The sequence below is a fragment of the Ictalurus furcatus genome, chromosome 2, assembly GCF_023375685.1.
Source record: "Ictalurus furcatus strain D&B chromosome 2, Billie_1.0, whole genome shotgun sequence".
Taxonomy (NCBI): domain Eukaryota; kingdom Metazoa; phylum Chordata; class Actinopteri; order Siluriformes; family Ictaluridae; genus Ictalurus; species Ictalurus furcatus.
The window spans coordinates 21,459,581-21,486,521 of NC_071256.1; the positions used below are offsets into that span (position 1 = coordinate 21,459,581).

General features: G+C 38.5%; 2 protein-coding genes across 3 annotated transcripts in view; both read left to right on the forward strand.

The window, feature by feature from the left end:
• The window catches only part of abca3b (ATP-binding cassette, sub-family A (ABC1), member 3b), a 50,361-nt gene extending 34,251 nt beyond the window's left edge, over positions 1-16,110 (forward strand). Inside the window, exons 18-31 of one of the 2 annotated variants that reach the window (XM_053653148.1) lie at positions 1,091-1,289; positions 1,500-1,809; positions 1,919-2,192; positions 2,765-2,969; positions 4,655-4,874; positions 5,112-5,270; positions 6,121-6,281; positions 6,457-6,591; positions 8,273-8,467; positions 8,699-8,886; positions 9,412-9,582; positions 11,483-11,679; positions 12,230-12,303; positions 12,423-16,110. In XM_053653148.1, coding sequence (XP_053509123.1) covers positions 1,091-1,289; positions 1,500-1,809; positions 1,919-2,192; positions 2,765-2,969; positions 4,655-4,874; positions 5,112-5,270; positions 6,121-6,281; positions 6,457-6,591; positions 8,273-8,467; positions 8,699-8,886; positions 9,412-9,582; positions 11,483-11,679; positions 12,230-12,303; positions 12,423-12,560 — 2,626 coding nt within the window. In that variant the 3' untranslated portion in view covers positions 12,561-16,110. The remainder of the gene's footprint in view (positions 1-1,090; positions 1,290-1,499; positions 1,810-1,918; positions 2,193-2,764; positions 2,970-4,654; positions 4,875-5,111; positions 5,271-6,120; positions 6,282-6,456; positions 6,592-8,272; positions 8,468-8,698; positions 8,887-9,411; positions 9,583-11,482; positions 11,680-12,229; positions 12,304-12,422) is intronic. The other variant, XM_053653155.1, reaches the window with a different exon arrangement.
• Positions 16,111-19,849: 3,739 nt separating this feature from the next.
• On the forward strand, positions 19,850-26,445 carry LOC128625101 (cytochrome P450 2K1). Its single transcript, XM_053653160.1, has 9 exons — positions 19,850-20,094; positions 21,372-21,531; positions 21,847-21,996; positions 22,112-22,272; positions 23,242-23,421; positions 23,737-23,878; positions 23,976-24,160; positions 24,244-24,385; positions 25,035-26,445. Exons 1-9 carry the CDS (start codon positions 19,888-19,890, stop codon positions 25,220-25,222), a joined length of 1,515 nt encoding a protein of 504 aa, XP_053509135.1. The 5' UTR covers positions 19,850-19,887; the 3' UTR covers positions 25,223-26,445.
• Positions 26,446-26,941: the final 496 nt, after the last annotated feature.

Sequence of the window (26,941 nt, forward strand, 5' to 3'; positions counted from 1 at the left end):
CCACTCTTCTGAGAAAGCTTTCCTCTAGGTTTTGGAGCGTGGCTGTGGGGATTTGTGCTCATTCAGCCACTAGAGCTTTAGTGAGGTCAGGCACTGGTGTGCAGTCAGCGTTCCAGTTCATCCCAAAGGTGTTCAGTGGGGTTGAGGTCAGGTCTCTGTGGAGGAGACTCCATTTTTTCCACACCAACATTGCCAACCATGTGTTTATGGACTTTGTTTTGTGCATAACGGTTTTGTCATGCTGGAACGTGTCTGGGTAATTTAGTTCAATTGAAGGAAAACTGCTACAACATACAAAGACATCCTATACAATTGTGTGCTTTCAACTTTGTGACAACTGTTTAGGGAAGGAAGACATATGGGTGTGATGGTCAGGTGTCCAGACTTTTGTCCATATCATGCAAGATTTTCTTGATTCTCCAATGAACACATATGGTTAAAAAAAGATGCTTTGATGTTAAGTTCCATTTGCAGGATGCTGCCGTAATGCTCAGTAAAATTGGTTGAAAGGAAGTAGCCTATCTTTATGACTCTTTTAAGCCATCAGGAAAGCACATCATCTTCTTACATGGTATGCCTTTTTTCAAGCCTATGTCCAGGTGAGTCTGAATCTCAAAGGACTGAAAAAAAGACCAAATCTCATTTATCTGCCCATGCCCATCCATTCTGTTCCATCCATTTTTTCATCCTATTGTGAAGCTTTCAATAGATCATCATTACTGTCTCAATAGGAGGTGACCATGTGGCTCCATAAGGGATCTAGGAGAAAGGCTGAATGGTATTGTTTTCCAAAACCACAATTGATGGAAAGTCTTGTGGCAGATTGCAGAGTGCTCAGATGTCACTGTTTTCCTCCTCTTCTTGTAAACCCATCCATCTGAGCTTATATCACTCTTTCACAAACCGTTTTTTTTTTCTCTTCAGTACGTATTGGTCTCTACAAAAAGCTTCCACTTAGATTAGAGAAAGAACAGAGCAGGGCTTCATTTTCAGTAATGCAGAGTTACAGTTACAACTGGGTTTCCTATACATGAATATGATACATGTTAGCTTTATATCTATGTGTGTATGTGTATATGTGCATGGACAGGGTCGGGAAGCTGGTGGACTCCAGTCTAGACATTCAGGCCATTCAGCTTCCAGCCCTGCAGTACCAGCATGAGCGAAGGTCACATGACTGGACGGTTGACGATACTAGCAGTATCAGCGGCATGACTGATGTGACTGACTTCACCGATAGTGGCACACTGATCTCAGAGGACTGCTCCAACATCAAACTCAACACAGGGGTCAGTCTGTTTAAGAGCATCATAGGATGCTTCTCTACCTATATATGCATCTTTTGTATCTCATTTGAATTTCCACAAAGCCTTATATCAAGAAAAACTACAGTAAATCAATTTTGATCATTGTTTCTAATAAGGATTTTAATAGTATAGTGAATAGTATGAATGACCTCTCTTTCCTTTCTCTTCTTAATCAAAACTGTTACACACTAGGCTAAGCTGTATATGCAGCAGTTCTACGCCATGTTCCTGAAGAGGGCACTGTATAGCTGGCGGAACTGGAAGGTGATGGTGGCACAGTTTTTAGTGCCACTTATCTTCACAGTAGTCGCGCTTGTGGTGGCTCAGACTCTCCCTGGGCAGCACAAAACCCCAGAACTTCCCCTAGCACTCAACCGCTATGGCCCCACCACTGTGCCCATGGCCCTGGATTCTAATGCTGGACCCCTGGCTACAGCGCTTGCTGAAGCCTATGCTGCCCAGCTTGCTGCCCAGAGCGCCAGACCAGTGACCAACCTAACTGGTAACTGCTTTAAAATGGGGTGAACATGGTGACTCTTGTGAATGGAATGCAGTAAGCAAAAATAATAGGTAAATCAGAATGTTTGAAACAGTGTGTTCTATCTTTCCAGACTTCTCTGAGTATGTACTGAACAATGCCATGATGGAAGGAGGAGCCTTCAACGAGCGCTGCGTGGTGGGTGCTGCTTTTCGTGGCCGAACTACGAGGTTTGCTGAAATCACTGGCTACTTCAACAACCAAGGCTACCACACACCGGCTACTGCGCTCATGCTGGTGGATAATGCACTGTACAGGCTCCTGGCTGGCCCCAGCGCTTCCATCCAGACAGGAAACAATCCCATGCCCCGTAACGTGTCAGAGACAGCCCAGAGCCAGTTCTCAGAGTGAGTCTCAGTAGATACCAGGTGCTAGTGTTGGATAGAATAGTTCTTACTAGAGTTCAGTCTAACAATTAACGTTTATCCTCAAAACATGTTCCATGAACATAAATCACATATACACACAAATGAACACACTCAGTTAAGCGTGACCGAGGACACAGGTGCTACAGATAATGGAACTAACTTTATGCTTTATTTCATTCAATTGAATGTTACATTTGGTAACCGACTCTCAGATACACTATCTGTCATTGTTAAAACTAACGTATGCTTGTAGTGCATTATGGGAATACAGTTTTTTGGCCACTGATACCACTTGGATTTAGTGACTATCAAAAAGAACACATTCTGTGCATTCTGGGATATGTTTTTCTTTAAATGGCTGATATTTCTGTATAAACACAGTTTTGTCTGTACCGTTGTTGTTACAAAAGATGTGATATGGAGCCTCTCATTTGTCCTTTTCATTTTTCATTTTATCCTTAGTTAGTAAATAATTTCTTCCTTCAACTGAAATCTGTCATTTTACTTTACTATCCTTTTATAGATTTTTTTTCATTGATTCTTTTGCTCAGGGGTCAGACTGGCTTTGCCATAGCCATTAACCTAATGTATGGAATGGCATCCTTGGCCAGTACCTTCGCCCTGCTCCTGGTGATTGAGCGCGCTGTGAAGTCCAGGCACGTACAGCGGGTCAGCGGAGTCTACCTCTCCAACTTCTGGTTCTCTGCATTGCTCTGGGATCTGATCAACTTTGCACTGCCTTGTCTTCTAATGCTGGTCAGTGCCACCTTATATCTTTTGAAAAAGGGAGAGACCACATATAAAAAGTGTGCTGTAATTCCTACAACATTTGCCTGATTTGGATGTGAAAGTGTGCACTTTGAGCTCATATACATTATTTAATTTCAACTCCAATATGCTGTGGTAGACAGCTAAAATAAGAATAAATTGTTAGTGAATGTAAATGGTCCCTGAGGTGACAGCCATGTTTGAGTTTTACTCAAACTTAATATACAGCAGAGAATTTTTGGAGATGGATGCAAGTCCAGAGTATTTTATTTAAAGTGAAACACATGTGAACAAAGACTAGGACTACGTAACACAAACACAAACATAAACTAGACAAGCATGAAATACACTAGAGCGTGGCATGGATACAAAAACATATAACATCACTACTCACAATCGACACTAAACAAAGTGCGCTAGACAAACATGGCTTGTATACTGGTGCTCACTGTGCATGAACATGGTTCAGGTGTTCACGATCATGTGACTTGGTGCTTGATGTGAACATGTGGTGTGAGTGGCTGATGTGTGCTGTAGACCTGCACCATTATCAGCGCTAACCTGACAGTATCAAATAATCAAATATGAAAATTATAAATCAAATATAAATCTGAAACAGATCTATTTGTCCTTTTATTATATATCTCACCCTTTATGATAACTATCTCTATAATTTTCACATATTATTTAGATTATGAATGTGTCACAATACTGTTGTAAGTTTTATTCAAATAATAACATATGTAATCCCTCCACATGCCGAAGTGTCCTTGGGCAAGACACTGAACCCCAAGTTGCTCCCAATGGCAGGCAGGCACCTTGCATGGCAGCTCTGCTGCCATTGGTGTGTGAATGGGTGAATGAGAAACAGTGTAAAGCACTTTGTAGAACCACTTAGGTTAAAAGGCGCTATATAAGTTATTACAATTTACCATTACCATTTACCAGTGAAGAGCCAAAACATTATGACTACTCTCAAATGAAGCAAATATCTCATAACAACGGCACATGCAAAGACTGTAATACAGTAGATGGTAAGCAAACAGTCTTGTCAAACAGTCAAACGCAAACAGTCTTGTCAACTTGGAGTTGACATGTTGGATGCAGGAGAAATGGGCAGGCATGAAGACCTGAGCGACTTTGACAGTGCTCAGGTTGCTCACAATGTTGACATCAATTTGATATGTGACACCTACCTAAACATCATTGTGGACCAGATACACCCCTTCATAGCAGTGTTATCCCCCTATGGTAGTGGACTCTTTCAGCACGATAATGTGGCCTGCCACCCTGCACACATTGTTCTGGAATGGTTTAAGGAACATGACAAAGAGTTCAAGGAGTTGCCCTGGCCTCAAAATTCTACAGATCTCAATCCAATTGAGCATGTGCTGGAACAAAAGTCCGATCCACAGCGGCTCCACCAGACAACTTGCAGGAGTTAAAGTATCTGCTGCTGATGCCAGATACCACAGGGTTTGTAGAGCAGAGGTCTTGTAGAGTCCATGCCTCATCAGTTCAGAGCTGTGTTCGCAGCATGCACAGGACCAACAGCATATGAGGCAGGTGGTCATAATGTTTTGGCTCATTGGTGTATACTTGTGTGATTAAGAACATAATTTTGGTCCCTATTGTAAGAGGATTTTTTTCCATGTTCTCTCACTGTGGTTTAGGTTGTGTTCCGTGCGTTTGGGGTGAAGGCCTTTGTTGAGGAAAATCACATGGTAGATGTGCTGCTTTTGTTGCTGCTCTATGGCTGGGCTGTGATTCCACTAATGTACCTGCTCAGCTTCCTGTTCTCTAGTGCTGCCACTGCTTACACACGCCTCACCATCTTCAACATCATCAGTGGCACAGCCACCTTCCTTGCCGTCACCATCATGACCATCCCTGGTAAGAGTTCTTATACCATTCACCCAGCTGCAGAGAACACTGGGAACAGATTAAGGGAGAGGTTCATTCATCAAACAGGTTAAGTATGACAAAAGTATCAAAGAGGGGTCAGTTGAGCAGTTGAGAGCATGCTAACTACTTTATTGGCATCTTTTTTTTTTTTCTTAGATTTTGTATGATAAAAAAATAATGTAAGTATCTGTAACCGCTTTGTTGTGGTTCTCCTGCTGCTTTCAGAGCTGCAGCTGCAGAATCTTTCACGTTTACTGGATAAAGTATTCCTGCTATTCCCCAACTACTGCCTGGGCATGTCCTTTAGCCAGTTCTACCGAAACTACGAGACCATTAGCTTCTGTACCACCAGCTTCCTCACAAAAGACATCTGCCATCTTTACAGTGAGTTTTATTTTAGTATTATTTAATGACAAATGAATTAAGGGAAAACCACCTTTATGTTCTGCTGAACTACTTAACATATATTTTTGAGTGTTATTTGTTTTTATTTGATTATTTATTTGTGTCTGACATTGTAGAATTTCAAGTGCCAATCAGATATGCCTAAGCTATGTCTTCTGTATATTTGATCATTCTTTCATTTATTCATTTTCAGAATACACTTTATTCTGATCAGGGCCATGGTATTATTTATTATCATTTGAAAATGGAAGATATATACTTTCACTGTCCACTTTATTTGGAACCCTTGTACATCTAATCAGCCAATCATGTGGTAACAACACAATGCATAAAATCATGTAGATACGGGTCAAGAGCTTCAGTTAATATTCACGTCAAACATCAGAATGGGGAAAAATGTGATCTCTGTGACTAACCGTGGCATGATTGTTGGTGCCAGATAGCCCATGATAGCATCAGATACCTGTTATTGGTGTGGAACCCAAACTGGTCTTCTGCTCTTGTAGCCCATGCACATCAAGATTTGATGTTTTGTGCATGCCGAGATGCTTTTCTGCTCACAATGGTTGTAAAGAGTGATTATTTGAGATACTATATACTTCCTGGCAGTTCAAAACAATTTATCAAATTGTTATTTAACAAATAATCTTTTGATTGTGAGATCTTTAATGTTATGCAAATGTACACAGGAAAGTGAAATTCTAAGTGACATGTCTGAATCATTTTAGTCTGTAATTAAACATAATCTATATCCAGAAGCTCAGGGATAATAGTAATTATTCATGGCATTTGCATCAGTGTTAAGTTTGATTTTTATGGTTTTCTATAGACATCACCTATCAGCTGAACTACTTCTCTATGAATGAACCCGGAGTGGGCTGCTACTTGGTGGCCATGTCCCTGCAAGGTGTGGTTTTCCTCGTCCTTCTTTTCGTCATCGAGCTCCAGTGCATCAATACGCTCTTCAGCCTCTGCCGGAGATGCAAGAAGGTGTGAGAGCAGAGAGAACAAAGGAGTAATGTTACATAGTTAGATTTGCAGTGTTGTGCTAACACATAACACATTACACATAACAGACATACATGCAGATTCAATCGGCAGATGTACTTGGGTAGAATTTATAAATTGGTACATAGATACACATACATACATTTTTGTGTCCAAGGGTATGCTGATCGGAGAAGAAGCCCTTCAACCTGAGGATAGAGACGTGGCCGATGAGAGAAAGAGGGTTTTGGAATGCCAGCCTGTGGTGGAGTCCATGGTGGGCAGTCCTCTTATTCTGCAAGAACTTACCAAGGTATCCATTAAACTGCACTCTTCCTTTTGTAGTATGTTCATGAGCATCACTGTAGGACAAATAGTCCTATAGAACTATGAATGAACTTTCCTAGGGCCTCTAGGTGAAGGAGGCACTACATGAAAGTAAAATGTTTGGATCAAAGAACAGGGCCTACACTATTTATCAGTCCGTAAAGGATTCAGCAGAGGTTTTTTTTGTGATTGTAGCTTTTTTCAAAATTTGTGATGCAACTTGCAGGGATTTTTGTGCCTTTTTTGTGTAAAACTACTTGAATTGGCAAAATTGCAATTGCACAAAATTGTTTTGCACTGTATTTTGCAGTGATGTTTGTTGGTAAATGAGACCTTTTAGCTGTACTCATGTTTGACACACGTGAATCGAAGAGGGCTGTGACTGAAAGCGCATTGTGATGTGGTCACGTGACGCGTCTTGGCCCAAATCTGTGGAAAATCAGTGGTAATTTTGAAATTCTGAATATTGCAGAGTTTGCTTGATTTTGCATTCATTTCTGCAATCTCAAATCGCGAAATCCTGGAGGGACTGATTTATATCCACATTTTATAAACACAAATGATGATGTGTTAATTTATAGTAGGAGCGTGTTGCTAAACCTTTTTTTTGCATATTCAGCAAAAATTGGATTTAAAGATTAATATGAGCCTCAGTTTTAGTTTTTTTTTTTTTTTTTCAGTTTTAGGCACCCTATTATTTTAGTACAAACTTTGTTCTAGATTTTCTGGTTCTGCAAGATGCTCAATAGAGCTTACAGCTCATTTCCTTATAAAACTGCACAAATTGTACCGGAAACTACTATTTAAATTTTTTTGTCACTCCAAATATTGATTTTGTTTCGTTTACTACTGTTTACTGCTCTTTACGGTATTTTTTTTGGATGCCTTCAAAATAATTTAATTATTTTAAAGGAATCTTTGCTCTACAGCACTTCTTAGCATGTGCATAATACTATATATAGGTGACGGAGTAAAGGTAAATTTGTGGCCAGTGGTTATGCTGTGGGGGCCATTTACTAGCATGGTTTGGATTACTGCAAATATAAAGTTATTCTGACTGATCACCTTTAACCCATATCATGGTGATTGGCATGATCTGTTCCAGGAAGACCCTGGCTCACTGAATGTTTTGATGAGTATGAAAATAATGTAACTCGTATGTTATGACCCAATCACCAGATATCAGTCCAGTTGAACACTTTTGGGAGATTTTGAATGAACATCCAGACAGCATTTAGACAGCCCTCTCCACCACCATCATCATCAAAACACAAATTCAGGGAATATCTAGTGTAAGAATGGACAAAATAAGACATTTACAAAATTCTTTACATTTAATTTGTCACCTGTCTGCACCAATACTGTCCAAATTCCAAAGTATACCATGATATACATTTTTGGCCTTACCACCCACAACTATGGACTGGATTTGTACAGGGCCCATAAATTGGTTTATATTTGAATATTTTAAAACACCAGAATATACACACTAAAATGACTAACTTTGGAGGAAAATTAATTTGACCCCTCTCTTCTGATCTTTTTCTTAGAATCTTAAGTAAGAGAGGTGTTTGAGTGCCATTAACCCTTGTACATACTGTGCACATTTTCAGCAGTTACATTTCTATAGTCATCTTTTAGAGTAAGGTCTGTTGCTGTGTGAACAGGTGTACCCAGGGAGTCAGTCTCTGCTGGCAGTGGACCGCTTGTCCCTGGCTGTGGGGAAAGGTGAATGCTTTGGCCTGCTAGGTTTTAATGGAGCTGGAAAGACAACTACATTTAAAATGCTGACTGGAGATGAGACTGTGACTGCAGGGGATGCCTTCATCGATGGCTACAGTATTCTTCGCGATGTGAAGAAGGTCAGACATTGGTCGACAATGGTGCCATTTAAAAAAAAAAAAAAAATTGAGTGTCAGTAAAAAAAAACTATGCATTTGTAAGCATGAAAAAGAGCAAGTTATTCTAGAAGATAATTTATTATTAGCAAAGTAAACATTTTTGATTAGCTGTGCCTTTTAAACAGTAGTACAAACTGATGTCAAAAGATGCTGCTTAATTTTTATTGTAACCCTGCCATGTGTGACCTGCAGGTACAGCAGCGAATCGGCTACTGTCCTCAGTTTGATGCTGTGCTGGATCACATGACTGGCCGTGAGACTCTTAGCATGTATGCAAGGCTCAGAGGAATCCCTGAGAAATATGTGTTTGCATGTGTGGAGAATGTGCTCCGCTCATTGCTCCTTGAGCCACACGCTGACAAACTGGTCCGCAGTTACAGGTACAGATATGGCGAACATGGGAAGGGAAGAGACAGCAGAGACAGAGAGAGAGAGAAACAGAGAGAGAGAGACAGAGGGAAAGACCGAGGGAGAGACCGAGGGAGAGACCGAGAGAGAGAGACTGAGAGAGAGACTGAGAGAGAGACTGAGAGAGAGACTGAGAGAGAGACTGAGAGAGAGACTGAGAGAGAGACCGAGAGAGAGACCGAGAGAGAGACTGAGAGACAGAGGGAGAGACAGAGGGAGAGACAGAGGGAGAGACAGAGGGAGAGACAGAGGGAGAGACAGAGGTTGATACCAGAACACTAAACATAGACAGTGTCATTGTGGAAATGTAACACTGAATATCAGAGTGAAATTTGAAAGACATAAATTACATTTGAGTCAAGGAGTTTGGAAAGTATGTGATCAAATAGAGTAGATACAATACAATATAAAACACTGGGCTGCTTTATGAAATCAGCTTATGAGATCATATGTAAAGTTCTGTGTGAACAACTTTCTGCATGCTTTCTTTCATACAGTGGGGGCAACAAGAGGAAGCTGAGTGCAGGTATGGCTCTGATTGGCGGGCCACCTGTCATCTTTCTGGATGAGCCGTCCACTGGCATGGACCCCGTGGCCAGACGCTTGCTCTGGGATGCAGTCACACGCACCAGAGAATCTGGCAAAGCCATTATTATCACCTCACACAGGTGAGTTCCTCAGTGTACACAGAAATATATTTTGTCCTCAGCACTTTTGATGATGGAAAGTAAGACAAAAAAACCCCAATGAAATGTGTTTCAATTATATGACAAAATAGAATTAACTAAATAACACTTGTACTTAAACTCTAAATCTGGCATAACATGCAGTGACATTTTCCTCTGAAGCTTTTTTCTTCTGATGTTTTTTTCCTTTCATTCACTCACTTTGCAAATGAACTTGTAGAATATTTACTTGAATGTAATAGTGCTCACAAAACCCCAGAAAAAAATAGTTTTTGTGGTGTCTTGTTGGGATAATTTAAAGCTAGATCTAGCATACCTTGTGATACCTCACCAAAGCCAATGTTGAACATGTTTGTGTTATTAAATGCACCACATAAGGAGATTATTTAGATAAATAATTGTTTAGATAAAGCACGTTGCAGAAGGATAAGATCTTTTGGAGGCCAGTTAAAACATTACTAAAATGATATGGAGTTAAGTTTGACACAGAAATCAAATTATGCAAAATGAATGCATTTGGCTCATTGGAAACCATTGGGGACATTTGAGAAATATACTCAAATATATTTTATTGACTAGAATTGCTATACTTCTTCATTACCTGTATCTAGAATTTTGAGTTTTGTATGTTCTTCCTACGTTGATGTGGGTTTTCTCTGGGTTTTGTGGTTTCCTCCCACATGCCAAAAATGTGCTAACAGGTCAGTTGGCTACCCTAAATCGCACTAGCTTGTGAATGAGTGTTTAAGTATACGTGTTCACATAGTGCCCATTGATGGATTGCTATCCAATCCAGGGTGTATTCCTGCCTCGCGCAGTGTTCCTGGGTTGGGCTCCAGATCCTCTGTGAACCTGACCATTATAAAATACTAAAATACTAAAGTTGACAGTATCATCTTCAAACATTTTCAAATGATTAAAATATGCCTAAAACTATTATGTATTTTTAAGTAAAAAAAAACACCCTTACAACTAAATGGAAACTAGCGGCAAATAAACACTTTTTATCCTTTGTATTAAGGTATTTTTGAACAGTTTACCATAGATTTAATTTTGCAGTAGTACAGTATACCACCTTAAAATGTTTTTACCTTAGGTCTTTGGTATCATTGTTTTCAGCAACCTCAGCTTCCAGTATTTATCATTTTTTATTTACTTTTAGATACTGTATCTATGTTCATGAAGCTCGACTGCCATGCTCGAAGCAATCAATCACCTTGTCAACCACACCCTTTTATTCACTGTCAAATAGCTCCTGTAAGACGCATTTATCATAAGGAGAAATATTTGGGGATATATCAACGGCAACTGAATTTGTAAAAATGAAAGAGCGCTATTCTGGAAAATAATTTGAAACTTAAAACACAAGTTTGCCCTAGAAAAAATAGTACTACAATCAGCCACTAGAGAGCCTCAGATTCATTTTGGCTTCACTCGTCTGAGTAAACACATTGATTAGGTCATATCTAGCAGATTCAAGAGATTTTTTTTCTTCTTCTTCTCAAAATGTATTTATTTACTTATTTTACACATTTTTATGTCAAAAGATGGTGAAGATATGCACAAAAGCATTGTTACTTCCTAAAGTAACAGTCACTAAATAATTTTGGATGATATTTAAAATTAAATATCTCCACTTCTGCTTAGGATACAGATTTTCATAGGTATCATATGAAAGCTCTTTTACGTGGTTGTCTCCATTTGTTTCTGTCTGCCCCCTCTCTAAGTTATTTGCAAGAATATGATATGGCAGTTTGGTGCATCTAATGATTCCATCTGTGTGTGTGTGTGTATGTGTGTGTGTGTGTGTGTGTGTGTGTGTGTGTGTGTGTGTGTGTGTGTGTATGTGTGTGTGTGTGTGTGTGTGTGTGTGTACACACAGTATGGAGGAGTGTGAGGCTTTGTGCACTAGACTGGCTGTGATGGTCAATGGACAGTTCAAGTGTCTGGGCAGCCCACAGCATCTAAAGAGCAAATTTGGCAGTGGATACACACTGTTGGCCAAAATCCACATGGAGGCTGATTTAGAGGAGATGGACCTTCAGCACTTTAAAGACTTCATCGAGAGCATCTTCCCTGGTCTGTGTCTGAGACATAACCTGTGTCTGAAATCGCTTGCTCACTCACTCACTCACTCACTCACTCATATAAAACTCTATATAGAGTAGCAGTGAGGGAGACACATCACTGATTTCAGACTTCATAGTGCACTTGAAACACATAACTGTGAGCCATCGTTACATAAACCATCTGCACATTTTAAACCACAGTCCACAGACGTAGTGAAAGCTAATTATGGTATCAAATACACCACTAACAAGTTGCTGTTGGCTTTAGATTGATTGAAAACCCATTTTTACTTACATTTGTAGCTGATGTTTGCCACTCTGGTATTTAATGCATTATAGGTAATTATATAGAAAACTGTTCAAGGAAAATAATTTCTCCATTGAGTTTGGGCAACACTACAAAGTGTCCAGTACACATACTTCACTATGTTGTTAATAAACAACAAATTCAGACAGAATTAAAGCAGCGTACAAATTGCCAGTGTTGTGACATTGACCTGAACCTATCTGGACTGGTATACAGTAACAACCCTGTATACTATTTCTCTTTATTTTTGCAGGTAGCGTACTGAAGGATGAACATCAGGGAATGGTACATTATCATTTGACTGACAAAACATTAACCTGGGCTCAGGTACATTAACCAAAAATGCTGTTCTCTTTCTGTACATGTAGCGTTGGATAGTAGCTTGTTATTTGGCACCATGTCTAGTACAAGTCTGTCCTAATTGTATCACTTCTTGGCCCTGGCAGGTTTTTGGGACACTTGAGGCAGCTAAGGAGAAATATAGCATTGAGGACTATTGTGTGAGTCAGATCTCACTGGAGCAAGTTTTCCTGAGCTTTGCTCAGTTCCAGCACTGTTCAGAAGGACAGCGGAAATCACACTGAGAAAAAAGAGACCTGAAGACTCCTGTAGTTTTCCTTATTTTGTGCCTTTATGTGGTGCAACTTGGGCTGAGAGATTTTTCTCCACATGTTCAGGTCTCAGAAAATTTCTTTCTCTTCCCCATACACCAACACAAAGGTGTCAACCACTGCACTGTACTGCACTGATACTGTACTTCACTTATCACAGATGTTGGAAAGTACTTTGGAGGTCTGGACTAAACATGTGTAGTGTTTGTTTAAACTGTATGTTTGTGTGTCTGTGTATGCAGGTATGTGTGTGTGTGTGTGTGTGTGTGAGTGGCAGTCATTGCAAGCAGTGTGTTTGGGTGGAGAGGTTTTTTCGCCCACACCAAATACAACAGTCAAGGTGCATTCACACATACAGTGACTTGCTGCAACAAAGCGACCGGAGACCATTCATTTTCAATGTGAGCTGGCGACTTCCGGTGACATGAGAGACAGCAACCATTGGCAACTAGATGTGGGCATGTCCATAGACTTTGAAAGCTGAGAAAAGTTAAACTTTACTGCAAATTTGGAGCGATTTGGTGCAGTGACTACCAAAGGGAGTGAAGACACTAGAGCGCAAATGATCCGTAGCTACCCGTGCTCACTAGCAGAAGCAGCGCCATTGCGGCGGTATAGCATATATATAGCACATATAGAGAATGACACCCTGATGGTGACGCTCACTTACTGAGATAGGAGCTACACTGGGATTTTGCTCGAATGAAACAAAAAGTGAGTGTGTTTCATTATTATTATTTTTCTTTAAACGCGCTAAGGCCATAAGCTAAGCTAATTGGCGCTTGCGCTTTTCCCACAGATAGATGGCTGCAATGGCAAAGAGCGCACACTGCTTCTCCTTCATCTCGTAGGATGCAATATGTATATATACACTGCTGAATTTTATATCAGATCGCTGTCCCTCCAGAATGTTTCGTTTTAGCAGTAAGAAATCTGGTTTGTTGTCTCAAGTGGAATGCTAGTTGCACCGCCCATGTTACTATGGCAACCAGTAGTAGGAACGCCTACTGGCGACTTCATAGTACAGAGACTGGCGACTTGCATCAGTAAATTGCTGTACGTGTGAACGCACCTTAAGTCCTTAATCTATTAAGTTTTAAAGTCTTTTGCACCACTTGTTGTGGCTGGAAGCTCATTCTGAATCATGATTGTATGATGGACCAGGATTATGTGTAAATGTCTACATGTGTATGAAGCTGCTTATGATATGTATGACTTTGATTGTTTGTTTGTTTCTTTAATTTTTTTTGCTGCAGTCAGACGTTTGACAGTGTGTGTATTCAAGCTGTGCTGCAAAAAATAATCACCTTAAAGAATCAAAATAAATTTATAAACAATGGCACGCTATCCATATCTCTCAAACAAACACATGCAGCTACAATGCAATACATAAATGTCTGTTTTTTTGGGGGGTCGGGGGGTACATTTTTCTGTTTTTTTTTCCTGAAAGAGGGCTTGTATGAACTATTTGCAAAACCAATCTTATACACATTTTTTTTCTTCCTAATACATTACTTTACGTAAACAATATTTGCACTGGAAACCTTCCTCCAAAGTAATAGTTTAACATGTTTGAAATACTTTTTTTTTTTTTTAACTGAACAAACAGAATACATTACTTATCGCCTATTTACATTGATACTGTCTTGCTTTGTGTTTCCTGAAAATAATAGCACATACACTACATGGCCAAAAGGATGTGGACACCTGACCATCACACTTATATATTCTTATTGCACATCCTGTTCCAGAGTAGGTTCCCCCTTTGCTGTTATAATAACCAACACTCTTCTGGGAAGGCTTTCTACTATATTTTGAAATGTGGGTGTAGGGATTTGTGCTCATTCAGATTAAAGAGGTCAGGCACTGATGTTGGGCAAGAAGGCTTGGTATGCAGTCTGACAGCTGTACGCTTTCAACTTTGTGCTAACAGTTTGGGGAAGAACCACATATGGGTGTGATGGTCAGGTGTACACATACTTTTAGGCATATAGTGTAGCATGACAGGAAACCAAAAATGGTTTAGAACATTCTAATAACTGAAATAATGGAATTTAGTACCTTTACATGACCACAGTCAAAATAGCTGCTGCTTCAGGCGTCAAGGATCTGTGTTAAATTCTCATCAGGGTTCTAGTAAAACACCACCTGTGTTGTGACTCAATGGAGACTGGTTGCAAAATTTTTCAAATCAAACATAATTGACATAGTATATGTAGGCTTTTTTGTATGTTGTGTAACGAATGGTACCTAGTCGTCCTATTCACTTTTGATTCCAAAGGAAAAGTGAAACTACTTTGTTGCATGCACGTACCCAACTTGTAAATGTTCAACTATTTAAGACTATGCTTTATTTTATAGTCCTGGACAAAGTAAATCTGCATTACTGATCCGGGCCAGTTAATTTCACATCAGTCTTAAAAAAAAAAAAAAAAAAAAAAAAAAGGATTAACAAAATATGGCTCTTGAGTGTAGATCACTAGTAGTCAAAGCTTCTATTGTACATTCAGTTGTAATTGGTACCTTTCTAATATCCTGAGTAACATTCTGATTCATTCGGACGCGTTGTGAGTAAATCGTATGTTATATTCACCCAAGTTTGACTAAGTTGATGGGTGACTCACTATTGTGTGTGCCCTCTACTGGTCAGCTACTGGTGCGGCTTAAAGGTCTAATTGTGTACATGTACAGGGCTTCTGTTTTTAATATGTATTTTTTAATTGATTTTCATTTGTACATTTGCACAATACAATAGCTTTCACTTTTGAGCTGATTGTTGTAAACTGAACTGATGCTTTTTGAGGTGAGGACTTTTTTTTTTTAATGAACATAACTATGTTGAATATAGTGGTAATAATCTTACATGGATAAACGGGAATTGAGATCCTATGTACTGTACTATTGAATTAATGTTGACTAATATGTATTAATTGCCATTTCTTTTTCTTTCTTTTTTTTATTAAATTTGCCTTAAGAAAGAATGGACTGAAACTGTGATATTTCATTATCCAAGGTGGTCATCCTGATGACATACTGTTTATGGATCCCTATTTAAATATTTAGTAATGTAAACTACTGGCTTTGTGCCCAGGGACATTGTCATACTGGAACATGCAAAGTCTATAACAGCAAAGGCTAGGACCCTTAGTTCCAGTGTTTCCCAATCACTAGCTTTATATAGCCAAATCAAAGCTTTAGCGTGATAATGCATCATTAGCAATGCATTTTAATGTCATTTGTAAAAGCTTATGCTTTGTGTGTGCCTTAGCACACATTCTTTATAATTTAGCTTTAAATCTGTAGACCTCAATCATTTAAGCTGTAAATAATTATCCAGTATATAATGTATTTCCTAAAGTACTTCAGAGTTAAATGTTTACTAGCTATTTTGTCTTCTGATTATAGAAGTTAAGTGAGTGATTAAGTGGAAGTGAATGAGTGGGTGTGTCCCCCCCCCCCCCCTCCCTTTGTTTTTTTGTTTTGTTTTTAAGACTGAGGGCTGGTTAGCCCACTACTAAAAGAAGCCTTTAATAAACATTCTCTAGATCAGAGTCATGTGATTTCTTGACTATGCTGCTATGTAGACACTACATTTGATCATTACCTAGACAGCTTGCACATTTGCAAAGTTCTAGTCTGTAAAAAAAATCAACTATAATATATAGTTATATAATATATAGGTGAGGTGTTTACAGCAGTCCTTTCAGTTGCTCCGTCTTACCGGACTGGAGTAAAGGTAAAGTCTAAATTGACTGACAGCTCTTGTGCAGTGCACATATTTCACATATTCCCTACTAGCAATCTACTCACAGGTCATTAAAATTAACCATTACATAACAGTCCAGTTTACAGAAATAAAACAATAAAAAGACTATGAAGGTTTTTAACCCACATTTAAATCATCGTGCCAGGTGGCTGGAGTCAGCAGAAAACAGAATGTATCTTAAAGGTTAAATCAACCCAGTGAGCTATAAATATGTGTAAATAATACTGTAAATTCATATTCAGAATACTAGGATTTCTTAGCCTGAAACATGGTTGCTTTTGGCAGGAGATTAAACTATAGATGGACCTTTCAACAAGATTAGACCATAAGACCATAAGCATACACTTCAGCTATACTATTTCAAGCTCATTTACATACTTTTTTTGTGTTGGTAAACTGCCCTCTTCAATTTAGACCACAGGTATTTCAGGATGCCTTAGATGGCCATTGCAAAATGCATCAAGAACAGACAAATGGTCTGGGAACACAAATCTATTTGTTTACCAGCACTAAAAAGTATGTAAATGAGCTTGAAATAGTCTGAAGTGTTTCTAACCATGTTCAGTACATTTAAATGCCCATTTTGGAGTGTGATATTTGTGCCAATGCATGCAGGTCAAAATGTCAATTAATAAAATACCCCTGATAAGTTCTTCTACTACACAAAAGTGCCATATGAAATATGAACTATTTCATAATACCCCCCTTTTGTTCTCTATCCATCCATCCATCCATCTTCTACCGCTTACTCCTTCTTCAGGGTCGCAGGGGAACCTGGAGCCTATCCCAGGGAACATCGGGCACAGGGCGGGGTACACCCTGGACAGGGTGCCAGTCCATCGCAGGGCACAATCACATACACACTCATTCATACACTACGGGTACAATCACATACACACTCACATTCATACACTACGGACACTTTTAGACACGCCAATCAGCCTACCATGCGTGGGGACCGGGAGGAAACCGGAGTACCCGGAGGAAACCCCCGCAGCACGGGCAGAACGTGCAAACTCCACACACACGGGCCCGGCGGGAATCGAACCCCGGACCCTGGAGGTGTGAGGCGAACCACTAAGCCACCGTGCTTTATAATTATATTATAATATAATTCAATGAACTACAGTGTGATCTTTAGAAGACCTACATCAGTGTGGAAAGGCCTGAAAGACATCACCAGCTACAAGACACCATCCATGAAAATCAACAACTAGCTCATGACCTGAATCATTTTGATTGCAGATTTGAAAAGGACAATCTCACATCCCACACCCGCTCTGACCTTCTGGCCACAGGTTAACACCTCCTGCTACCCAATCTGCACTTAGGATCTGTGAAGAGGATGTGTGCTGGCTCTACCAGAAACAGAAGATCAGGAAAGCTCCAGGCCCAGACAGTGTCTCACCTATCTGTTTGAAAGTCTGTGCTGAACAACTGTCACACATCTTCACCCAAATATTCAACAGATCATTGGAGCTGTGTAAAGTCCAGTCATGCTTCAAATGTTCCATCATCATCCCTGTCTCAAAGAAATCCAAGATCACAGGACTGAATGACTACAGATATGTTGCTTTGACATTAGTGGTCATGAAATAATTTGAGCGACTGGTGTTTGCCCGCCTAAAGGACATCACTGGACCCTTGCTGGACCCCCTTCAGCAAACAGGTCAGTGGATGATGCAGTAAGCATGGGACTGCAGTACATCCTGCAACACCTTGACAGACCAGGGAGCTATGCAAGGATCCTATTTGTGGACTTCAGTTCGGCTTTCAACACCATTATCCCAGATCTCCTCCTGTGTAATTTAACCCAGTTCTGTGTCCCAACTGCCATCTGTCAGTAGATCGCCAACTTTCTGACAGACAGGCAACAGCTAGTGAAGCTGGGAAAAGTAACATCCAGTATCTGCACAATCAACACTGCTGCTCCTCAGGGTTGTGTGCTCTCCCCACTGCTCTTCTCCATCTAGTCAAATTACTGCACCTCTATAGACCCCTCTGTCAAGTTCCTGAAGCTTGCAGATGACACCACAGTAATCGGTGATGGTGAGGAGTCTGGTGAGGAGTCTGGTGAGGAGTCTGCATATAGAAGGGAGGTTGAACAGCTGGCTGTCTGGTGCAGTCAAAACAACCTGGAGCTGAACACTCTCAATACAGTGGAGATGACCGTGGACTTAAGGAGGAACTCTCCAGCACTCCCCCCACCATCCTGGACAGTACTGTGGCTGCCGTGAAGTCCTTCAGCTTCCTGGGCTCTACCATCTCACAGGATCTGAAGTAGGACACTCATATACTGTAGACTCCATTGTGAATAAGACCCAGCAGAGGCTGTACTTCCTTTGCCAAATGAGGAAGTTCAACCTGCCACAAAAGCTGATGGCCCAGTTCTACTCAGCTGTCATGGAGTCTGTTCTATACACTTCAATAACTGTCTGGTTCAGCTACCAAATCGGACATAAGAAGAATACAAAGGACAGTCCAGACTGCTGTGAGGATTACTGGTGCTCCTCCTCCATCCTTCCAGGAACTGTACTCCTCCAGAATGAGGAAATGGTCAAGAAAATCATCTCGGACCACAATCACCCTGGCCACAACCTCTTTGAACTGCTGCCCTCTGGCTGGCGCTACAGAGCACTGAGCACCACAACATCCAGACACAGCAGCAGCTTTTTCCCCCACAGGCCATCTACAAGGACCCTCCTAGTGCAATATTTTTTTCACTGTAAATAGACTTGTATGTGCAATTGTAAATTCACATATAATAATTACATTATCCATCCATCCATCCATCCATCCATCCAAAATGAACCACCACTATTACCACCACCTGATGATTTTTAGCTTTAAGTTGTAAACAATATAAAATCTAATTTAAATAATTGAACATTGAATACTAAAAATAATTTTAAAATATTAATTTAATGAGACTGGAGAAGGTTGTAACTGCAGAGCTTGCATGTTATTTTCCCACTTCCTCTAAATAAAAACCTGAGTGAATTGTTACAACACTCTTTACCATTGTTTTCTACTGCATTGTGATGACCGCCCACAGGATTAGGTTAAAGGGTAAATCAAGTTCTGTTGACTTACAGCTCTGATACAGCCCTGACACATTCACAATGATCACATTCACACAGATTAAATGAAATGAACAATAAAAATAATTTATAAAAAAAAAAACAGAAATAAAACCTTGCCAAGTTAAAAAAAGAGTTGTTGATTTCTCCCTTCACCTACTTTGAACTTTACAACAGGATCTTTGTGGAAATAAATGAAGGCCCATGCTGTAAAGTGTGCTATACTTAATTTGGCTTAATTATTTACGTGTTTATATAACGTCCCTAGATTGTGCAATCACTTGTATTTAACCTCTTTCTCAATGTCTCATTTCAAAGAACTCCTCCCCTGATGCACATGTGACCTCACTCTTGGCTATCCATTATATATATATGTGTGTATGTGTTTGCCTCTGGAATAGAGCATTAGAAACACTGATCAGAGAGTTAGGGTTGAAAACTTTTACATTTTAGAATGGCAATGGCAGAAAGTCTTTTTCTGCAGGCTACTGGCACAAGCATATTACTTGGTGTTGTGGTTCTCATTGTGGTTATTTATTTCTATTTATCAGGCTCTAGCTTTAAGGAAGACGCTAATGAACCTCCAGGACCCAAACCATTTCCTCTCCTGGGAAACCTGCTTCAGCTAGACTTGGACAGACCCCATGAATCACTTTCTGAGGTAAGAACCAGTGACATTGCTTCACCCCTTAATATTCTGTGCAAATCCATATATTTTGCTGACTGTAGTTTTAATGTAGTACACTGTAACTTTAGTTGCAGTTCAGTGGAAGGGAGGGGAATAATATGGGGTTCATTTTCGGGGTTCATTTTGTGCCAAAAGTTTTAAATAAAATAATAAATTCCACAAGCAAAATACTAATGTTAAAAATGTGGGGGAAAAACATATTGCAAATGCAAGTAATGAGAATCAAATAAAGGTCAGAAAGATTATTTCTGATTCACACTCTCATTTTGCTTTAATTGTTTTTCTATTTGTGGATTTTTCTGATGCAGTTTTTTTTTTTTTAAACCTCTGGAACCATTCTGACATATTCTACAGAAAGTGGAAAAAATTATCCCATCTATTTATCTATTTTTCTGATGAAATCTCAAAGCAATCTATTATTTCTGTTTTACTTGGTCTTTTTTCATTAAAAGGAGTATTCACATTAAATTCCAGACCTGGTACAATCATAACCTGGTCAATTAAGGAGTTAAATATATTTGGTTATTAAAAAATAAGAAATCTGTCCTGTTGTAAAGCATGCATAGAAGAATTCGGTCTATCAGTAAAGTTCCCACAGGAAATCTCGAGATTCCTTCTGTGTACACAACAGTTCTTTAATTTATCCACAAATGCAATTCATGGCTGTGCTGTTTTATCTCATTTCAACATATGCAACTTGTAGGTTACATATTTCTCTTCTTCAATGATGCATATATCAAACAATCATCACTTCATTGGACAGAATATTTTTTAAATGATTTTGTGAAAAAATTACTCACTTGTTGCTGTTGAGATCAAGTTCAAATGATCCCTAGCACATGCGATTTTCTACAATGCGTTCACTACCGAATGACAATTAAAGACGCTCTTGCACTGTAAACTTCACGAGCCTTACTTCTATGTTGTAGACAGTGCTCTTAGAAGCCCAGTGTTCAGCAGCAGGGAAACTGTATTGTTGCTGCATTAAATAAGCTGACAAACACAATATGGGTAGCTATTGAATTGTTTGTAGATGCATTCACACACATTTCCTTATCACACAAGTGTCTTCATTCCATCCAGTTAAATAGCAGTTTAAAGAGATAGCTAAGTGACAAGGCTGAAGCTGATTTATTATTAACCGGCTACTGTATACTGAGATATATAATGAGTATATGAGTCGCACTAAAGACAAAACATTTTAAGATCTACAATGGACTTGCTCATGAATGTCTAATTCTGTCTTCCAGCTTGCCAAGACGTACGGATCTGTGTTCAAAGTATATTTTGGTACCAAGAAAGTCGTTGTCTTAGCGGGGTACAAAACAGTCAAACAAGCACTGGTTAAATATGCTGAGGAATTTGGGGAAAGAGAAATCAATCATACATTTAAGTTTGCTGAAGACCATGGTAAGGGATACTTGCATTATATTTACATTATGTTTGGACCAATCACTATTTATGTCACTTGTCACTTGTGTGCAGATGATCTTAAATTATATATATATATATATATATATATATATATATATATATATATATATATATATATATATATATATATATATCTCAGATCTGAACATTAACTAGTAGTCAATCATTTGTTATCCAGCAAAACTGATTAACCAAGTTTTACCCTTTTAACTGTATATGAAACATAAACCAAAGTGAAGAGAAATGGCTGCTGACAGAATGAAGATTGAACATGTGCTTTGTTGTCTTTAGGAATCCTGTTTTCTAATGGGGAGAATTGGAAAGAGATGAGACGATTTGCTTTAACAAACCTTCGAGACTTTGGAATGGGAAAGAAAGGCAGTGAAGATAAAATCATTGAGGAAATCCAATACCTTAAGGAAGTGTTTGAGAGCTTTGGAGGTTCCCAGATCATTTAATTCTACATAATCCCATGATTTCAGAGAAAGATTTAATAAATTTCTTTGTAGTATCTTCTTTGTAATATTTTGTAATGAGGCCTTTTTTTCCTCCAAAGGAAAACCATTTGACACAACTCAACCAGTGAACTATGCTGTCTCAAACATCATCTCATCCATTGTGTATGGAAACAGATTTGAATATAGTGATCTTCAATTCAAAGAAATGGTCAACAGGGCAAATGAGAATGTCAGGATTGGTGGATCAGCTGCTATGCGAGTAAGTAATGAAGTAATAAAGGGCTTCTGGTATATCTGATTGCTAAGTCAGATTGCTAAAATTTAAAAGTCAGAGTTTATGGATGGTTATACATGAATTTACATGTATAGAGTATTAAATTATTAGAAATAAATGTATGCTCTGTATTAATCTTTAATTTTATTTGTTAGGATGCACACAACTAAAATGGTAACAACGCAGACCAATATAAGGTTCATGTATCAATGATAAACTACACTGAACATGTACTTTACTCTTGGCTGTAAGTGAGGGGTTGCAGCAGGGAATCATATTTTTAGTGAAATTATTGTATTTGTGTTCTATCAAAAATAAAGTTATTTAGCAAGTTCGTATTTATTGACTTTTTATAATTCAAGCACTTTTTTAGCACCGCTAGATGGAAAATGGCTTTTTTCAAGGTACCTAAGTACCTAAATTTCAAAAAGCCAAATTCAAGCACTTAAAGCACCTTTTACGAACCCTGATTTACACCCGTATTTACATACAGCAGTTAGCAAACATTAGCTTGTTTGGTAGCAAACAGTAAATCTTTAAAGATTAAGCTAATGAATTTAGGTTAAATGAAGTGTCACTAACCTTTGTGTACTCTGCAAAAGCAGTGAGATGTGTCGCTTTAGCGAAAATAGTATTAACATATAACATTAGTTATGGTATTACTGTATTGGCAGTACTACTGTTTAAAAAATACAGTGGCATCGGCAGTATTTTGAAGCTTTAGTATCGCAATCGTACCGTAGTACCGGTATACTTTACAACCCTACTGTAAATAGAAAAAACATTCTATTAATAAAATATATGCTGCTGAACTGTGTTACTCTAATAACAATGCATCATTCACGTGTCTGTTTGAGTGTTGTGTTTGTGCCAGTATTTGCATGGCAATGTGTCCCAAAGTGTACAAAATAATGACTAATTACTTTCCATTTTTCTCCCACCTACTATTTTAAGATCTTCAACATACTTCCCTGGATTGGTCCATTCTTGAAAAACAGAAGAACTCTCCAAGTGAATGCTAAGAAAACCAGGAAACAGGTTCTTGAGCTGGTGAGTGGTCTTCAGAAGACGCTAAATCGAGAGGAAAGCAGAGGATTTGTCGACTCCTTTCTCCTTCGCAAACAAAGTGATGAGGTAGGAAATGATCATTTTGATTGGACAGACAGACTAAACTGTGCCTAGTCAAGCTGTTTTTATATTTAACTCATTATAACACACAATCGTCTTTTGTAGTCAGTTGCTTAAATCTGCCTGAATTTGGAATTTGCCATCATGTGAATTTATGCTTTCAAGAGTTCATAGTAATTGCTGCATTCTCACATTTTCTCAGAACTCAATGTTAAAATGCACAGGAACCTGTATGCAAGAAAGAATGCAGTCTAAATGTATCTCATGCCTGATAATTAATTCAATGAATTCTAAATAGTTCTCTGATTTCTGGTCTCCTAGGAATCAGGAAATAAAAGCTCCCGTTTCAATGAGAAGAATCTTCTCACGACAGTGATAAATCTTTTTGTTGCTGGTACTGACACCACTAGCACAACACTGCGCTGGGGGATGCTGCTTATGGCCAAGTACCCTCACATACAGGGTAAGTGCACTCAAATAGAAAGAGTATTTCTGATTCTTGGTCTCTGTGGATGTGTAGTCTGCTAATCATGACTATAAAACCATGTTTACACGTGAAGATCAGGTCCATGAGGAGATTGACAGCGTGATTGGAGGTCGTCAGCCAATGGTGGAGGACAGGAAGAACTTGCCTTACACAGAAGCAGTGGTCCATGAAATCCAGAGACTGGCAAATATAGTACCCATGAGTCTCCCCCACAGCACCAGCTGTGATGTGAACTTCAATGGCTTCTTTATCAAGAAGGTAATGTATTTATCAAACATCAAATTTACCTCGGCTTAAAATGTGGCTTTCATGCTCAATGATTTATTAATTGTCTCTTAAAGGGCACTACTATTTACCCTTTATTGATGTCCGTGTTGAGGGATGAAAGCCAGTGGAAGAACCCACACACCTTCGACCCAGAAAACTTCCTTGATGAACAGGGACGATTTGTTAAAAAAGATGCCTTCATGCCTTTTTCTGCAGGTGATTCATTTGAACTCAAAATAGTATATATAAGAATAATATCACGTGACTTATTTCCAAAGTGCTCTTTGTTAAAAGACAAGCAAGTAGGCAAAGACAAGCCTAGATAGTAGGAGTATGTAAGAGTTTTAAATTGCTGAGATTTCAGAATAATAGATAAAATGGAGGCCAAGAACAAAACAAACCACAGCAGAGTAGTGCTTAAATTAAATGTGATAACATTTTGAGCACATCTACTTTAGACTTTTTATAATGTAAGGAATTGATGAATGCTTTCCAGCCAGTTAGAAATATGCATTTCTCATGGACATTTTGATGCATATATGATTCTTTAAACTGTTTTTAAAACTTTGCGGTACACCTAAGAAAAGAAATCTAAAATGTACAACCATAAAAGATTCTTCGGTTTGTCCCTCTGTGAAGCTCTTTATGGTTTTATGTGGAAATATAAAACAGTATTTCCCTTTCAGAAATGGTTCTAAGTAGACTAGTTAAAAGCCGTAATGATAAAAAACAAAACAAAAATAAAAACAAGCAACCTTTTTGTACAAGTATTATGTCTGTTATGATCTCAAATAAACAGAGTAGGAAAGACATATTTAAAACAACAGAAACAGTGTATCTAGAACGGCCTTTTTTTTGCTTTCAGGACGCAGGGTTTGCCTGGGAGAAAGCCTGGCCAGGATGGAGCTCTTCCTCTTCTTCAGCTCTCTCCTGCAGCACTTCCGCTTCACTCCTCCACCAGGGGTGTCTGAGGATCAACTGGACCTCACAGGTGTGGTTGGGATTACAGTGAATCCATCTCCCCACAAGCTTTGTGCAGTGAAACGGACCTAATCAAAGAATGATTAGAAAGGCAGTAATTATTCAGAGTATAAGAAAGTAGCCTATTTTTTATTTTAATTTATCTTGATGGATGTTAAAAAAAACTGCATTTCATACAGTTTGAAATCCTCAAACCTGTATAATATTACCACAATTCAGTTTTCTGTAAGTTATGTTTTACCATTAACGACATAGAAAAGTTGTCAGTGAATTTTATGTTAACTTTCAACCCTGCCCTATTTTTGTTTACAGTTTTTTTTAGCTGGAAATTTGAACAAAATAGTATATGTACTGTAAGAACAACTCCGATGTGAACAATTGTTTATTTTATCAAAATTATTCATGATGGTATAACCAATGCCATTTGTATCATTCTTCTGCCCTCAACTTGTGTTTTTTCTTATTTTGCTTTGTCAGCGAGTTAAACAAAGGCCCAGTAAAAGTCATAGAAGGAAGTCAGGGTTAAACTCTCTTTACTGAACACCAATTTGTGAAAAGATTGTGCTTTTCCAAGAGCAAAACAAGAAGGATGGGTGTGGATGCACATTTAGAGTGTAAATAGAGATTTATGTTTTTTTTTTTTTAATATACAGTGTGCTTGAAATATACAGTGTTGCTTGAAAGTTTGTGAATCATTTTCTATATTTCTGCACAAATATGACATAAGACATCATCAGATTTTCACACAGGTCCTAAAAGTAGATAAAGAGAACCCAATTAAACAAATGAGACAAAATATTATACTTGGTCATTTAGAGCACACAATCATTAGTTTTTTGTGTGTATTTTTAGATTGCAAAGAAGTACAGTGTTCAAAATGACATAAAAAAAAGAAACAAACCAACTGAAATTCAATATACAATATTTGTTTGTGTTTCTAAAATAAACATTGTTGTGATCAATAAATTGCCTGATGAATCAAATATGATTTTTAAAAAATCATATATGTAAATATATTAAATATATATTTTTTGGATTTTGTCAAAGGGTTCAATAAACACTTCAATAAAAAAAGGAACTTTCTGGATGTTATTTGATGTGTCAGTCTTCACAGGGTTAAGGGGGATAAAATGTTCTTCTTTTCAAGGTATATCTTTATGTAAGCAAAACTAAAATATATGTAAGAGAGTAGTATGAAAACAACCCACCACTTCCAATCTTCGGAAAAGATTAAATCATGGATACATTAAAACTACATCAAAGAGTCACTATAATAAATTTAAAAGTACTGTAATATAGACCTTGCAAGAGAGTCGGTTTATCTGGAAAAGCCTTCTTTGCAGTTTTTTTTTACTATATGCCTTGTGACAATTTCCAGAGACATACCTTATGACTATAGACTGTCATATTAGGTATGCTTATTGTTCTGTAATGGTTAAGGACAATGTACTTTGCGTGAGTGCAAGCATGGACTCTGGCAAGACTAGCTGTGACAGATTAACTAAAAGAGAGAGCCAGAAGGTAACACACACGAGGGCACCCTGAAACATAAGGACGGCCAGCCACTCCACCATCAGTTCACAGACGCTCCCAATCCATTTTGACTGAGCTTGAGAGGATCTGACAGGAGGAATTGGAGAAAAGAGCAAAATTCAAGCGTGCAAAGCTTATCCAAGGAGACTCGGAGATAATTATTGCCAAAGGTGCTGCTACAAAATACTGAATAAATAATCTGAATTCTATCCATTTAACTAAAAGGTGCTATTTGAATATAAGCCAATGTCCCATTGA

Coding starts and splice junctions, on each gene's coding strand:
- LOC128625101 (XM_053653160.1), top strand. CDS start 19,888: ATGGCAATGGCAGAAAGTCTTTTTCTGCAGGCTACTGGCACAAGCATA. Junction 21,997..22,111: donor AGTGTTTGAGAGCTTTGGAG/GTTCCCAGATCA, acceptor TTTCCTCCAAAG/GAAAACCATTTGACACAACT. Junction 23,879..23,975: donor CAAGTACCCTCACATACAGG/GTAAGTGCACTC, acceptor TTACACGTGAAG/ATCAGGTCCATGAGGAGATT.